General features: G+C 66.6%; 1 protein-coding gene across 1 annotated transcript; it reads right to left on the bottom strand.

The window, feature by feature from the left end:
• Positions 1-2,194: 2,194 nt before the first annotated feature.
• On the bottom strand, positions 2,195-8,579 carry KRT8 (keratin 8). Its single transcript, XM_052809828.1, is given in 10 exon segments — positions 2,195-2,450; positions 2,452-2,516; positions 2,613-2,668; positions 3,070-3,290; positions 3,953-4,078; positions 4,440-4,604; positions 4,690-4,785; positions 4,888-4,948; positions 5,998-6,206; positions 7,908-8,579. Coding segments are annotated over 10 exon segments (1,449 nt in total). The 5' UTR covers positions 8,241-8,579; the 3' UTR covers positions 2,195-2,333.
• Between the last annotated feature and the right edge of the window lie 5,749 nt (positions 8,580-14,328).

The following is a 14,328-nucleotide window of genomic DNA, read 5'->3' as shown; positions in this document are numbered from 1 at the left end:
GTGAATCCCTCGGGGGGGGGGGCAACCACCCCACCCCCCCCGCCCAAGCACTCCGGTGAGCCCCCAAACCAGCTCGCAGCCCCCCAAAAAAGCGGGGTGAGCCCTTAGGGATCTGGGTACATCCCGGAGGGGGGGGGGCGGACCCCACCAACGCCAAACCTCGAGGCAGGGTCAGGGTGGTGTCAAAATTGGGGGACAGGAGCAGAAAAGGGGGTGCAGGGCGGTGGCCCCACTTTAACGCCCCCCCCCCCCCGCCCCGGGCAGGGGGGAAGCCCGGGCACCGCGGCTGCTCCCACCCCCCTTTTTTTTGGGGGGGAGTGTCAGCTGTGTCACCCCCCACCTGAACACAGCACCAGCCCCGCTTTGACCCAAGGGCCCCCCCCAAGAAGCTCGCCCCCCCCCCCCCGGGACCAGGGGGCTGTCGGGGCGGGTTTTGGGGAGCCTCTGGGTCCCCCCTTTGCATCGCAGCACAAACTTGGGGGGGGGGCAAGGCCCTGGGGTGCAGACTGGCAAGGCTGGGGGGATCGTGCATTGCACGGGGGGGGCAGGGGGGGACCCCACGGCCCCCCCAGAGCACGTTAATTAGTTGCAAGCGGTAATTGCAGCGGAGGTGGGCGGTGCAGACAGCAGGTGTCACCTCCGGACCGGCAATGGGGGGGGTTGCACCCCAATTCCTGGAGCACCCCAATATCCCGGGGACATCCCCCAGTCCCACCTCGCAGCCCCCCCCCATCCCGCTAAGGGGTCACCAGAGGTGCCAGCGGTGCCGGGGGGATGCTGAGCCCCCCAATTCCATTGCATGGGCCCCCCCAAAGCCTCCCACAGCCCACCCCACACCCCCAAATCCTCCCACCCTGTCACATCCTGGTGTGAACAGGATCTGTCCCCAAACCAAACGAGCCGGTGCTGCTAATTATTAACCAAGGGGCAAAGTCCTCGTCAGCTGCATCCCCACTCTGAGCCGACGTCCCCCATCCTGCCGCCCCCCCCCCACCCCATGGGGACACCCCAGGGACAGCTCTGAGCCCACTTGCTCCCCCCGTGTCTCTGCCACCACCAGCTCCAGTAGCCCCAGTCATGCCCCCCCATCACCTCTGAGGGGGTTGGGGTGGAAAATCCCATTAAACACACCCCCCACCACTATTCCAAGGGCTGGATCTCGGCGGGGGGGGGGGGGCTGGGACCCCCAAACGGGGCTGCTTCACTCCCTCCCTGTGACTACGGATCAGGGGGGAAAAGGGGGACATGGGTGGGCAGCCAGGGGGGTGTCCCCTCCTCCCTGGGTGACTTGGGGCCTCTCTGGCCCCACTTTTGGCACAGCAAACCCCACAGGCGGGACGATCCCACGGCTTTTCAGGGTGCAGAGGCAGCCGAAAATAAAAGGCTCCCACACTTTTCCTCCTAGCAGCACCCCAGGGCTCAACCCTCCTACGAGACACTGGAGAATCCCAGAGAATCCCGCAGGGCTGAGCCTGGGGCAGCTCCCGGATCCGGGCGATGTAGGACAGACGTGATGGGAGCCGTCACTTGGATCCTGGAGAGAACCTTGGTTTGGGGGAAAACACCGCAGGATTTGGCCAGTTGGACTTTGAACGCCGCCGGCCACGGCCTCGTTACGGCCAGCGCTAACGAGAGTTGTAATTAATGCCCCTGCAGGCTGGTGTTGGGGACCCTAAAAGACACCGCACAGCGCATCGTGTCGCACGGGGCTGCACAGTTGCGGGCTGGGACAGATCCTGACACCCTGGGATGGATCCTGGCACCTGGGTGTGAATCCTGGCATGTGGGACCCCCCCCAGGAGGGAGCCAGGCAGTTTGGGATGGATGCTGGCACCCCAGACAGACCCCAGCACCCTGGGACTGATCCTGGCACCCCGGGCTGGATCCTGGCACCCTGGATGGACCCTGACACCCCAAGACAGACCCTGACACCCCAAGACGGATCCTGGCACCCCTGGCAGTGGGGGGGGACACTTCTCCAGGTCCCCCACATCCCCGTGGGCAGCAGCTCCCGGCACCGGCGTTTACCAAAACAACTCTGTATTTCAAAGGTTTATTCCGGCAGCAGAGCCGGCGGGAGCCCCCCGGGGGGGGGGGGGCCAGGCCCCCCCATTTCCCACCCCACAGCTCCGATGGGGATATGGTGGGGCCAGGACAGATGGAAGAGGGGGGTGGGGACCAGGGGGGGTTGGAGCCCTCGGTGGGGACGGGGAGGGGGGCACTGGCTCAGGTTGCCCTGGGGGGGTAGGGGCTGCCGGGGGTCCCATCCGTCTGCGGGCCGGATCCGGCCACCAAAGGCTCCTGCGGAGGGACCCCCCCGGGGAGGGGGGGGCTCAGCTGGCCAGGACGTCGGAGGACTCCGACACCAGCTTGCCGTCGCGGGTCTCGATCTTCTTGATGACGATGGCGCGGGACTTGGTGAGGGGCGAGCTCTCCAGGGCGGGGGGGGGGCACAATGTAGCCGGCGCTGGCGAAGGAGGTGCCGAAGCCCCCCCCGAAGCCCCCACCAAAGCCGGCTGCCGGGGGAGAGGGACCAGCCGTGAGCGTGGTGGCACCGGGGGGGGGGGGTGGCACCCAAGTAGGAGGGGGTCCCAGTCACCCCCCCGCCTTACCCGAGTACCCCGTCATCTTGGTGTGGATGCTCAGGTTTTGCATGCCGGACTCCAGCCTGCCAGGAGAAATTTGGGGGGGGGGGGGGGGGGGTGACACGACACATGCCGAGTGTCAGGGTGGGGGCTAAGGGACATGCCAAAGGCCAGGCGGGAGGGGGAGGCAGTGGCAGAGGGACACGGGGTCCTTGTGGTCCTGGCCACAGCCTTGAGCTGCAGGTAGCCGGGGTGAGGCTGCGGGATGCCCAACAGATGCGGGATGTGGGATGCCCAGGGGATATGGGATTTGGGATGCCCAGGGGATATGGGATGCAGGGTGCCCATGGGATGCGGCATACGGGATGCAGGGTGCCCACGGGATGCAGGATACGGGATGCAGGGTGCCCATGGGATGCCCACGGGATCCCTGGGGGATATGGGATGTGGGATGCGGGTGCCAGCAAGGCAGGAGTGTCCCCACCTGCTCTCCTCGCCCTCCAGCAGCTTTCTGTAGGTCGCGATCTCGATGTCCAGGGCCAGCTTGACGTTCATGAGCTCCTGGTACTCGCGGAGCTGCCGGGCCATGTCCTGCTTCGCCTTCTGCAGAGCTGCCTCCAGCTCGGCCAGCTTCCCCCTGGCATCCTTCAGGGCCAGCTCCCCGCGCTCCTCCGCCTCCGCGATGGCCGTCTCCAGGCTGGCTCGCTGCAAGGCACGGCCGGGGGGGGGGGGGGTGACATGGAGAAGGGGCTGGGGGGGGTCCCCCGTGTCCCAGCATCCCCAGTTCTCCAGCACTCCCTGTGCCTCTGCATCCCCCAGCAGGTCCCATGCACCAGCATCCCTCACCCCCCAGCACCCTTCGCTCCCCCCAGCATCCCCCACCCCCCAGCACCCATCGCCCCCCAGAATCTCCCATGTCCCAGCATCCCCTGTCCCCCAGCATCCCTCACCCCTGAGAATCCCACGCCCCAGTACCCCTCGCCCCCCAGTATCCCCTGTAGCCCAGCATCCCTCACCCCCACAACCCCCAGCATCGCCCCCAGCATCCCCTACTCCCCATGTCCCACCATCCCTCACCCCCCCCCAGCATCCCCCATGTCCCACCATCCCTCACCCCCCCAGCATCCCCCATGCCCCCCAGCATCCCCTGCCCCCAGGCTATGACACCCCCCCCCCCCGCATCCCCGGGATATCGATCCCTGCTCCGATCTGGGGCTCCCAAGGGTAGGGTCCGCAGGATTCCACAGGCGGCTGGGGGGGAGTCTCAAGGCCCAGAGGGGCCACGGGGGTGCTGGTGGGGGAGGGTGACAGTGGGAGGAGCGGGCAGCGTCTCCCCCACTTTCCCGCCCCGGGGGCCATTCCCAGACCTGGTTCTTGAGCGCCTCGATTTCCGCCTGGATCCTCTGGATCAGCCTGTTGAGCTCGTTGATCTCGCTGCGGGTGTTGCGCAGGTCGTCCCCGTGCTTCCCGGCTGTCGTCTTCAACTCCTCGTACTGCAGAGACCCGAGCGGGCAGGATGGAGATGGGGTGCCCCCCACACACACACCTCCTTCCCCCAGCACCCCCAAAATTGGGGAGAAAAGAGCCGGGACGTGCCCATGCCAGGAGGGATGCTCCGGGCTGGGCTGTGGCGGCTCCGGTTGGGTTTGGAGCCGGGATCTCTCCCACGCAGCAGCCGCCTGCTCCGGGGCAGGGAGGGTGTTTGCCCGGCTGGGTTGCAGGGTGAAGCCACAGGGAGGAGGAGGAAGGAGCCTGCGCTTCCTTCATCCCAGATGAGGGAGGAGCGGGGACCACCGGCAGCGGGGGGAGCCAGGTCGGAGCATCCCGCATCCCGGGGCCGGTGCTCCGGCTCACCTTGATCTGGTACATGCTCTCGGCCTCGGCGCGGCTGCGGTTGGCAATGTCCTCGTACTGCGCCTTCACCTCGGCGATGATCCCGTCCAGGTCCAGGCTGCGGTTGTTGTCCATGGAGAGGACGACGGAGGTGTCGGAGATCTGAGACTGCAGCTCCCGGAGCTCCTGCGGGCAAGGAATGGCGTCCGGGCTGAGCACGGGCAACTCGGTGCACGTGTGGGCCCCCCCCCCGAGGGAGGTGACCCCGTACCTCATCATAAAGCTGCCTCAAGAAATTGATTTCATCGGTCAAGCTCTCCAGCCGTGACTCCAGCTCCACCTTGTTCATGTAGGCTTCGTCCACGTCCTGGCGGCAGAGCAGGCAGCCCGTCAGGCCGTCCCCGTCCCTGTTGCCCCCCCCCCACTCCGTGCTGCCTGGCCCTTGCCAGGCCCGGGGCCCCCCCCTCACCTTTTTGAGCAGCACAAACTCATTTTCCTTCTCGGTGCGGTGGTTGATCTCTTCTTCGTACCTTGGGGAAGAGGGGAGGGCTTGGAGAAGGGGATGGGGGGGGGACAGGGATGCGGGGACATGGGGATATGGGGGATATAGGGATATGGGGATATGGGGACAGGGGGGTACAGGGACAGGGGGACACGGGGGATATAGGGATGCAGGGACATGGGGGACATGGGAATATGGGGGATACAGGGACATGGGGATACGGGGACATGGGGATACGGGGGATATAGGGATGCAGGGACATGGGGGACATGGGAATATGGGGGATACGGGGACATGGGGATACGGGGGATATAGGGATGCAGGGACATGGGGGACATGGGAATATGGGGGATACAGGGACATGGGGATACGGGGACATGGGGATACGGGGGATATAGGGATGCAGGGATATGGGGGATATGGGGGACGCAGGGATGCAGGGACATGGGAATATGGGGGATACAGGGACATGGGGATACAGGGACAGGGGGACACGGGGGATATAGGGATGCAGGGACATGGGGGATATGGGGGACACAGGGATGCAGGGACATGGGAATATGGGGGATACAGGGACATGGGGATACAGGGACAGGGGGACACGGGGGATATAGGGATGCAGGGACATGGGGGATATGGGGGACAGGGATGCAGGGACATGGGAATATGGGGGATACAGGGACATGGGGATACGGGGACATGGGGATACGGGGGACATGGGGATACAGGGGATCTAGGGATGCAGGGGATATAGGGATGCGGGGACATGGGGACACAGGGATGCAGGGACATGGGGACACAGGGATGCAGGGACACGGGGTCCCATCCACCCGGATGCCCCTCGCAGTGGAAGAACCACCCTCCCCGGGCAAAGCCGCCCCAATGACAGCCGGAGGGGACGCTCCAGCCCCATCCCAGCATCCCCAGCTCCCCCCCCCCCAACCACCTCAGCGACACGGTGGGATGCTGCACCCCAAGGCGATAGACGCCGCCGAGGGGGCCCGTGCCACATCCCCAACCGCCCCCACTGCACACGACAGCCCGAGAAGGCGTCGCGGCCGCGGGGACGGGACTGACTTGTTCTTGAACTCCTCCACCAGCCCCTGCATGTTGCCCAGTTCGGCTTCCAGGCGCAGGCGCTCCTGGCCCAGGCCCTCGAGCTGGCGGCGCAGGCTGGCGATGTACGCCTCGAAGAGCCCGCTCATGTTGCTGCGGGTGGTCTTCTGGTTCTGCAGGAGGCTCCACTTGGTCTCCAGCATCTTGTTTTGCTGCTCCAAGAACCGGACCTGGGGAGGAGGGGGGGGGCAGTCAGCGTCACCCCCCCGTCACGCTGCGAATCCCACCCTGGGGACGGGTTCCGCTGCACGAGGTAGGTCATGGAGATGGGTGCTCGGTGCTGGTTTGCAAGGGGTAGAGGGTGAGAGGGGTGGCAGGGGGCAGACGTGGGGTCCTGGGTGTAAATTTGGGGTCCTGCGTGCAAATTTGGGGGCCTGGGTGCAAGCTGGATCTGGGGTGCAAGGCTGAGGGTCCTGGGTGCAAGGCTGGGGGTCCCAGGTGCTGGTTTGCAAGGGGCAGAGGGTGAGGTGGGCGAGAGGAGTGGGTGGCAGGGGGCAGATCTGGGGTCCATGGGTGCAAGTCTGGGGTCCTGGGAGCAAGCTGGATCTGGGGTGCAAGGCTGGGGTCCTGGCTGCAAACATGGAGGTCTTGGGTGCATGGCTGGGGGGGGGTCTTGGGTGCTGGCTTGCAAGGAGCAGAGGGTGGGGTGGGTGAGAGGGGTGGCAGGGGGCAGATCTGGGGTCCTGGGTGCAAATCTGGGGTCCCAGGTGCAAGCCAGGGGGTCTTGGGGGCAATTCTGGAGTCCTGGGGTACAAACTGGGTCTGGGGTGCTTGTGGGGTCCTGGGGTGTAAGTTTGGGGTCAGCGGGTCTGGGGTGCAAACCTGGGGTCCCAGGTGCAATCTGGGGTGCTGGGGTGCAAGTCTGGGGTCGCCAGGTCTGGGGTGTAAACCTGGGGTGCCGGGTGCAATCTGGGGTTGCCCCCAGGGGAACCCCCGTGTGTCCCCCCCACGCCCAGCTGGGCCCCCCCAGCCCACGACGGGGCGAGGAGCCCAGCCCCAGCGGAGCATCCGGAAGCGGGTGCCGGGGAGGAAGGTGCTGGGTGCCGGTGGGAGTGGGGCACCCACCCCAGCGCTGGCTGCTTCCTCGTTGGGGGGTGCCCCCATTGCACCTGGGGGGGGCAGGCAACATTCCCCCCCCCAACCCGTCCCATCCCAGCTCCTGCTCCGGCGCCGCTCCCTGCCCGCAGGCTCGGCCGCCATGTCCCCAGCAGTGGGAGGGGACCAGGGTGTCCCCACAGCCAGCTGCGTGTCCCCAGGGGGGCCAGGAGGTCCCAGAGGGGGGGGCAAAATGTGCCCAAAGGGGGTCAGAGGGTCCCTGAGGGGGGCGATGGGGGTCCCAAGGGTGGCAGGAGGTCCCTGAGGGGGACAAAACGTGCCCAAAGGGGCCAGGGTGTCCCCAAGGGGGTCTGTATGTCCCCAAAGGGGCCAGGAGGTCCCCAAGGGGTCCAAAATGTGACCAAAGGGGTCAGGGTGTCCCCAAGGAGGTCTGGGTGTCCCCAAGAGAGCCAGGATGTCCCCAAGGGGGTCAGGATGGACCTGAAGGGGCCAGGAGGTCCCACAGGGGGTCAGGAGGTCCCCAAGGGGGTCTCAATGTCCCCAAGGGGCTCAGGGTGTGCCTGACGGGGCCAGGAGGTCCCCAAGGGGCTCAGGAGGTCCCCAAGGGGGTCTCAGTGTCCCCAAGGGGGTCTCAGTGTCCCCAAGGGGCTCAGGATGGACCTGAAGGGGCCAGGAGGTCCCCGGGGGGGTCTCAATGTCCCCGAGGGGCTCAGGGTGTGCCTGACCGGGTCAAGAGGTCCCTGAGGGACTCAGGAGGTCCCCAAGGGGGGGTCCCAGCCCTCTCCCTGCGGGGTCTCACCCCAGCCCAGCCCCACCTTGTCGATGAAGGAGGCGAATTTGTTGTTGAGGGTCTTGATCTGCTCCTTCTCCTCCTTGCGCACCCGCTGGATGCTGGGGTCGATCTCCAGGTTGAGGGGCGTCAGGAGGCTCTGGTTGATGCTGACGGCCGTGATGCCACCCCCCGTCCCAGGCACGACGGCCGGACCCCGGTACAGCCCGGTCCCGTAACGGCTCCCACCGTAGCCACCGAAGGCTGAAGCCGTACTCATCCTCACGCCGGGGCCGGCGGTGTAGGATTGGGAGCTGAAAGAACGGCCGGGTACGACCGAGCTGCTTCTCACCGTCTTCCTGGTGATGGTGACGGACATGGTGATCGGGCAGGAGGGGCGTGAGATGGGCGAGAAGGTTGGGAGATGGGCAAGAGATTTGGAAGAAGGGTGCGAGGGAGTTGCAGGACGGGCAAGGAACTTGCGAGGAGATTGGAAGAGGGTTGGAAGAGGGTTGCAAGGAGGTCGGAAGAGGGTTGCAAGGAGGCTGGAAGAGGGTTGCAAGGAGGCTGGAAGGAGGTTGCAAGGAGGCTGGAAGAGGGTTCCAAGGAGGCTGGAAGCGGGCTGGAAGCGGGCAGGGCTGCCGGGCAGGCAGGAGGGTGGTGGCAGGACAGGCAGGACGGGCAGGACGGGTTACGGGAGGCCGGATCCGGGGCGGGGTGGGCAGCTCCCGGTTTATACCCAGGAGCCGGGGGAGGAGAGCGGCTGGGAGAGCCGCCAGCCCCCGGGAAGCGGCACCGGCTCCTCCTTAACCCCTTCGGAGCCGCCGGGAGCCGCCTGGCTGCGGGGCTGGGGCTGGATGCTGCCCATTGCGGAGGGGGGGGGGGGGGCGAGGTCTTGGGGTGTCCGGGGGGGTGAGACCCCCTCCGGGGCTGCGGGGGTGGGTGGTCGCCCCAAAATGCGGCTGGTGGAGACCCCCACCCCCCCCATTGGCACCCACAGACCCGCACCCAGCTCGGGGGTGAAACCCCCCTGGCTCGGCCCCGGCATGGGGCGAGAGCCCAGCCCGTGTCCCCAAGGCACGTCCCCAGCCCCACGTCCCCAGCTGGGTCCCCACACCTGCGTCCCCAGCCCCATGTCCCCAGCCTACGTCCCCAAGCCGGCATCCCCACCCTCTGTCCCCAGCCCGCGTCTCCAATCCTACGACCCCAAACCCTTCCCCAGCCCCATGTCCCCAATCTACACCCCCAAGTGTGTGTCCCCATGCCCATGTCCCCAAGTCTGTATCTCCAACCCGTGTCCCCAGCCCCACGTCCCCAAGCCAGCATCCCCAAGCCCGTGTCCCCAGCACCATGTCACCAGCCTACATCCCCCAGCCCATGTCCCCAAGCCCCGAGCCAGCTCCACCAGTCCCTGCTCTCTGTGACCTCCTGCCTTCTGCACAAAAGCCTGCCCTCAAAATGGGGCGAAACCCACAAAAAATGAAACGTTGAGCATGTTTCCGGATAAAACCCAGGCTGCTCCCTGAGCCACTGGACCAAGGACCTGATCTCCCCCAGATCAGGATCAGGCCACCCATGCAGAGTCCCCGCCGCGCTGTGCCACGCCATGCCACGCTGTGCTACCTCTCCACCTGCTGCTCCGGATCTCGAGCAGGTTTTTGGCAGCACCCTGGCAGCAGGGAGGGCTGGGACAGGGGATGTAGAAGGGCACGGCGGCGGCACGGGCGGCTGGTCAGGACCGGGCTTGCCCCACGCGGGAGCAGCGGGCGCTGGGCCGAGACGGCACGCGGCACCCGGCACCCGCAGGCAGGGATTTGGAGGTTCACTGGGTTCATTTTGTCTTTGTTTCATTGTCTTTGGTGCGTCAGGAAGGGTGGCTCTGGGGCAGCAGCGGGGATGGCGACCGGGGATCCGGCTGATGCGGATAAACCCATGGAGCCACTTCTTCACCCAACTCCACACCTCCTGGAGGAGGTAGATCCATCTCTCCTTCAACCAGCCAGCTCTGGCCATCCCCTCCATCCATGCACATGCCTACGTACCCGCCCGTTCCTGGCCAGACCCAACCATCCACCCCTCCTAGATCTCCATTCATCCACCTATCTCCATCCTTGGCCAGACCTGGCCACCCACCCATCCTCCTGGACACCTACCCGTCCCTCCTGGACACCTACCCGTCCCTCCTGGACACCTATCCGTCCCTCCTTTCATCAAGCCATCTCTAGCCAGACCCATCCATCCATGCACCCTCCTAGACATCCATCAGCCTGTCCTTCCATCCATCCTTCCATCCACCCACCCAGCCATCCATCCTTCCATCCATCCATCCATCACCAGCCAGACCCAGCCATCTACCCATGCTTCTAGATAGTCACCCACCCTTCTAGATGCCCATCTGTCCATCCATCCGTCCATCCCAGGACAGACCCAGCCACTCACCCATCCTCCCAGATACCTGTCCATCCACCCATCCCTTCCTCCACCTGCTGATCCCTGGACAGTCCCACCTCCATGGACCCACCGACCCACCCATCCCTGGGTAGATGCACCCAGCTGTCCATCTGTCTGTCCCTGCACAGCCAAAACCACCCCCCCTCCACCCCCAAGTCCCCACACGGAGCCCGTGAGCCAGAAACCTCCCAGGTCCAACGCTTGGATTGCCATCATCTTATTGAATTGCACTGGGGGGCGGGGGGGGAGACACGGCTGAGCTCCCCCAGATTTGCAAGGGGGTCTCAGAGCCCCCCAGAGCTGTGACACCCAGGAAGGGGACACAATTTCCCTCCCCATTCCTGCCCACGGGCTGAAAGTGGCCGTGGCCCAGGGAGGGGAGCTGTGAAGCTCTCCAAGCCCCCCCGAGAAACTCCCCATGCCCCCCAAGAAGCTCTCCACCCCCCCAAGAAGCTCTGCATCCCCCCAAGAAGCTCTCCTACTCCCTAAGAAGCTCTCCCACCCCCCTGAGAAGCTCTGCATCCCCCCAAGAAGCTCTCCACCCCCCCCAAGAAGCTCTCCCACCCCCGAAAACCTCTCCCACCCCCCTGAGAAGCTCTGCATCCCCCCAGAGAACCTCTCCATCCCCCCAGAGAACCTCTCCATCCCGCCCAGCTTCTCTTATCACGAAGGAATTTGCAACCCAGGCAAATACCTCCCTCCCCACCGAGATACCGCTGGCAGGGAGGGAGAGGGGCCCTGGGTGGGTGCCAGGTTCCGACAGGGTGCGGGACCCCCCGCCGGCCCCCGCGAAGCCCCCGAGTCCCCCCCAGCGCTGCTCGGGATCCGTGGGAGAGGCTCAACCTGGAAGCCGAGGAGCAGCGGCGACTTCCCGGCCGCCCTCCGTGGCTCCCGGCCAAGCCGTGCTCTGCTTTGTTCCCATTACCTGGGGAAACTGAGGCACGGAGGGCAAACTGACCGGGGAGGGGGGCAAAGCAACATCCCCGGGACCCCCAGATAGACACCCCAGGCGAGCCCCAAATCCACTCAGCCCCACGCCAGGAGACCCTCAACCATAAATCCCCCACCCCCGGTGTCACCCCAGGGGGGACAGACCCCCCCAGGGTGCTGCAGCACACCCTAAAGCCCCCCCCTCCGAGATCGCTGTCACCCCTCGGTGTCTCCCCCCGAGGAGCCGGGGGGGTCCCGCACCCTGTTTTGGGTGGAGGCCAAACGTCTCCCTGGACTTTTGTTTGCCGTGGGTGACGGCCACGAAGGGGGGGGGACGGTGCTGATGGGTGTCACCCGCCACTCCCCACCGGCTGCCACCCCCCTCCAGTGTGTCCCCAGAGAGGGGGGGTCCCGGGGCGATGCACCCCCTTCCCCATCGCTGGGGCTCGTGCGAAGGCAGGACCCTTCGAGGGGATGCAGGGTGCTGCGTGGTCCGGGTGTGCACCCATGGGTGCGAGACCCCCCCCCGGGTGTACCGGGGCTAGCTGGGGGTCCCCCTGGGTGCCCGGGACCCCCGTGGGGACAGGAGGGATGTGGTGGCTGAGGGGATGTCCCCAAGGGACTGGGGACAAATGCCACGTCCCTGTCCCCATGCAGGCAGGACCTCAAGGGTGCCCTTTGCTTGGGGGGGGGGGGGGGAGGATGGGACCCCGCTGGGTGTGTCCCCCCCCCAGGGCCTGACCCTGTTTGCAGCAACCCCCGAGCTGGCTCTGGGAGGGAGGAGGAGGATGGTGGGTCCCAGTTGCAGCTTCATCGCTCAGGAATGCAGCAGGACCTCCGCCGGGTTGCTTAACCCTTGGGGAGCCGGGGCGGGGGGAGAGGGGGGCCCTGCTGGCCCCTGCTCTGCTGGGGGGGGGCAAACGGGGAGTCCCCCGTGTCCCCAAGGTGTCCCCGACTGGTTGGGGACATCGGGGCGGACAGTGGCCCTGGACCACCGAGGGTCCAGGTCATCCCCTTGGAGATGCCTCCGTGGAAGCTGGTGGCTCGGGGCTCGGCCGGGGTCGCATCCAGCCTCCCTGAGGGTGCTGAGCGCGGCTTGGGGGGGCCCCTGGGTGCGGCCCCCGAAGGGCTGGGGGCTGGGCAGTGAGGGGGGGGGGGGTGGGGGCCGTGGCAGAGCCTTATCAGCTCCAAGGTCTTTCATCTGGGGTTTATGACCCGGCCGGGAGCTCTGGCCGCCTTCGGGGCTAGGGGGGCTGGGGGGGGGGGTCGGGGGGGCCGGGACGTGTTTGCTCCCAGCTCCTCCATCCCCGCCCGGCACGGCACGGGAGGAATGTGCCTGATAAGGGCCTGGGGTGGGGAACGGCCCCCGACCCCCCCCCCTGCGCCAGCAGCAGGGTCAGGGGGTGCCCTTGTCTCCCTGGGGGGCCCCCAAAGAGAAGCGGGGGGGGGGGGGGCTTGGGGAGCCCCATGAGCACCCCCCCGTCCCATCCGGCCCCTGTGTGGAGTGTCACCCCAAGGTGATGGCGATGGGGTGTCAGGGACGAGGGGGGGTGTCGGGGCAGCCCCGGGGGCCAAACGCTGCCGGCACGGCGGGGGCAGACACCCCCGGCACCCCGGGGGGGGGACCCCTGCCACCGGCCACCACGGGGACCCCAGGGTGGGACCCCCCCCTGTGACCCCAGGGTCTGTCACCCCGGGGACCCCAAGGTGGGGACCCCAAGGTGGGGACCCCAGGGTGGGTCAGAGACCTCGGGGACCCCCAGCTCAGCCCCCGCCAGGGCTGCTCCAGCGCCTCCATTTCCTCGTCCCCTCTCCGTCCTCGTCCTCGTCCCCGTCCCGGCACGGTGCCACCGCCGGCACCCTCGGCGGCCGCCGAAATGGCGCAGGTTTGGCAAAGGAACAAAGGCCTCGGCCGGCGGCGGCGTGGGCCCCAGCCCTGCTCTGGGGTGGGAACGGGGCAAAGTGGGGCAATGTGGGGCAGGGACTGGGGCAAGGTGGGGCAGGGGCAGGGCAGCCATGGGACAGGAGTGGGGCAGGAGCGGGGAAGCAATGGGGCAGGAGCGGGGCAGGGATGGAGCAGGAGTGGGGCAGGAGTGGGGAAGCAATGGGACAGGAGTGGGGCAGGGATGGAGCAGGAGTGGGGCAGGAGCGGGGAAGCGATGGGGCAGGAGTGGGGCAGGGATGGGGCAGGAGCGGGGCAGGGATGGAGCAGGAGTGGGGAAGCAATGGGGCAGCAATGGGGCAGGGATGGAGCAGAAGTGGGGCAGGAGTAGGGAAGCAATGGGGCAGGAGTGGGGCAGGGATGGAGCAGGAGTGGGGCAGGAGTGGGGAAGCAATGGGGCAGGAGTGGGGCAGGGATGGAGCAGGAGTGGGGCAGGAGTGGGGAAGCAATGGGGCAGGAGTGGGGCAGGGATGGAGCAGGAGTGGGGCAGGAGTGGGGAAGCAATGGGGCAGGAGTGGAGCAGGGATGGGGCAGCAATGGGGCAGGAGTGGGGAAGCAATGGGGCAGGAGTGGGGCAGGGATGGAGCAGGAGTGGGGCAGGAGTGGGGAAGCGATGGGGCAGGATGGGGCAGCAATGGGGCAGGAGAGGGGCCGGGGCAGAGCAGGGGTGACCGAGGGCCCCCCCCGCCCCAGGGGTCGTGCAAAGGCGCGTGCAAAGCTGCACGGTTGTGCACAGCGAGGGGTTCTGCAAAAGGATGTGCCCGTGCAAAGGTGGGCGCTCGTGCAAGAGGGAGCGGTTCTGCAGCGGTGCGTGCTCGCGCAAGGGGCGTGTTTGTGCAAAGGGGCGTGCTCGTGCAAAAGTGTGCATCCTTGCGCAGCGTGCACTTGTGCAAGGTGCATTCCCGTGCAAAAGTGTGTGCTGGTGCAAGGTCCATGTTCCTGCAAGGCTGCGTGCTTGTGCAAAGGTGCGTGTTCCTGCAAAGTGTGCACTCGTGCAAAGGTGCGTTCTCATGCAAAAGTGTGTCCTTGTGCAAAGGTATGTGCTCATGCAAAAGTGCATGCTCGTGCAAAGGCGTGTGCTTGTGCAAAGTGTGCACTCATGCAAAAGTGCATTCTCACGCAAAAGTGTGTCCTTGTGCAAAGT

The sequence above is a fragment of the Harpia harpyja genome, chromosome 15, assembly GCF_026419915.1.
Source record: "Harpia harpyja isolate bHarHar1 chromosome 15, bHarHar1 primary haplotype, whole genome shotgun sequence".
Taxonomy (NCBI): Eukaryota; Metazoa; Chordata; class Aves; order Accipitriformes; family Accipitridae; genus Harpia; species Harpia harpyja.
Note: the sequence above shows the minus strand (reverse complement) of the source record. Positions and strands in the feature narration are given on the sequence as shown.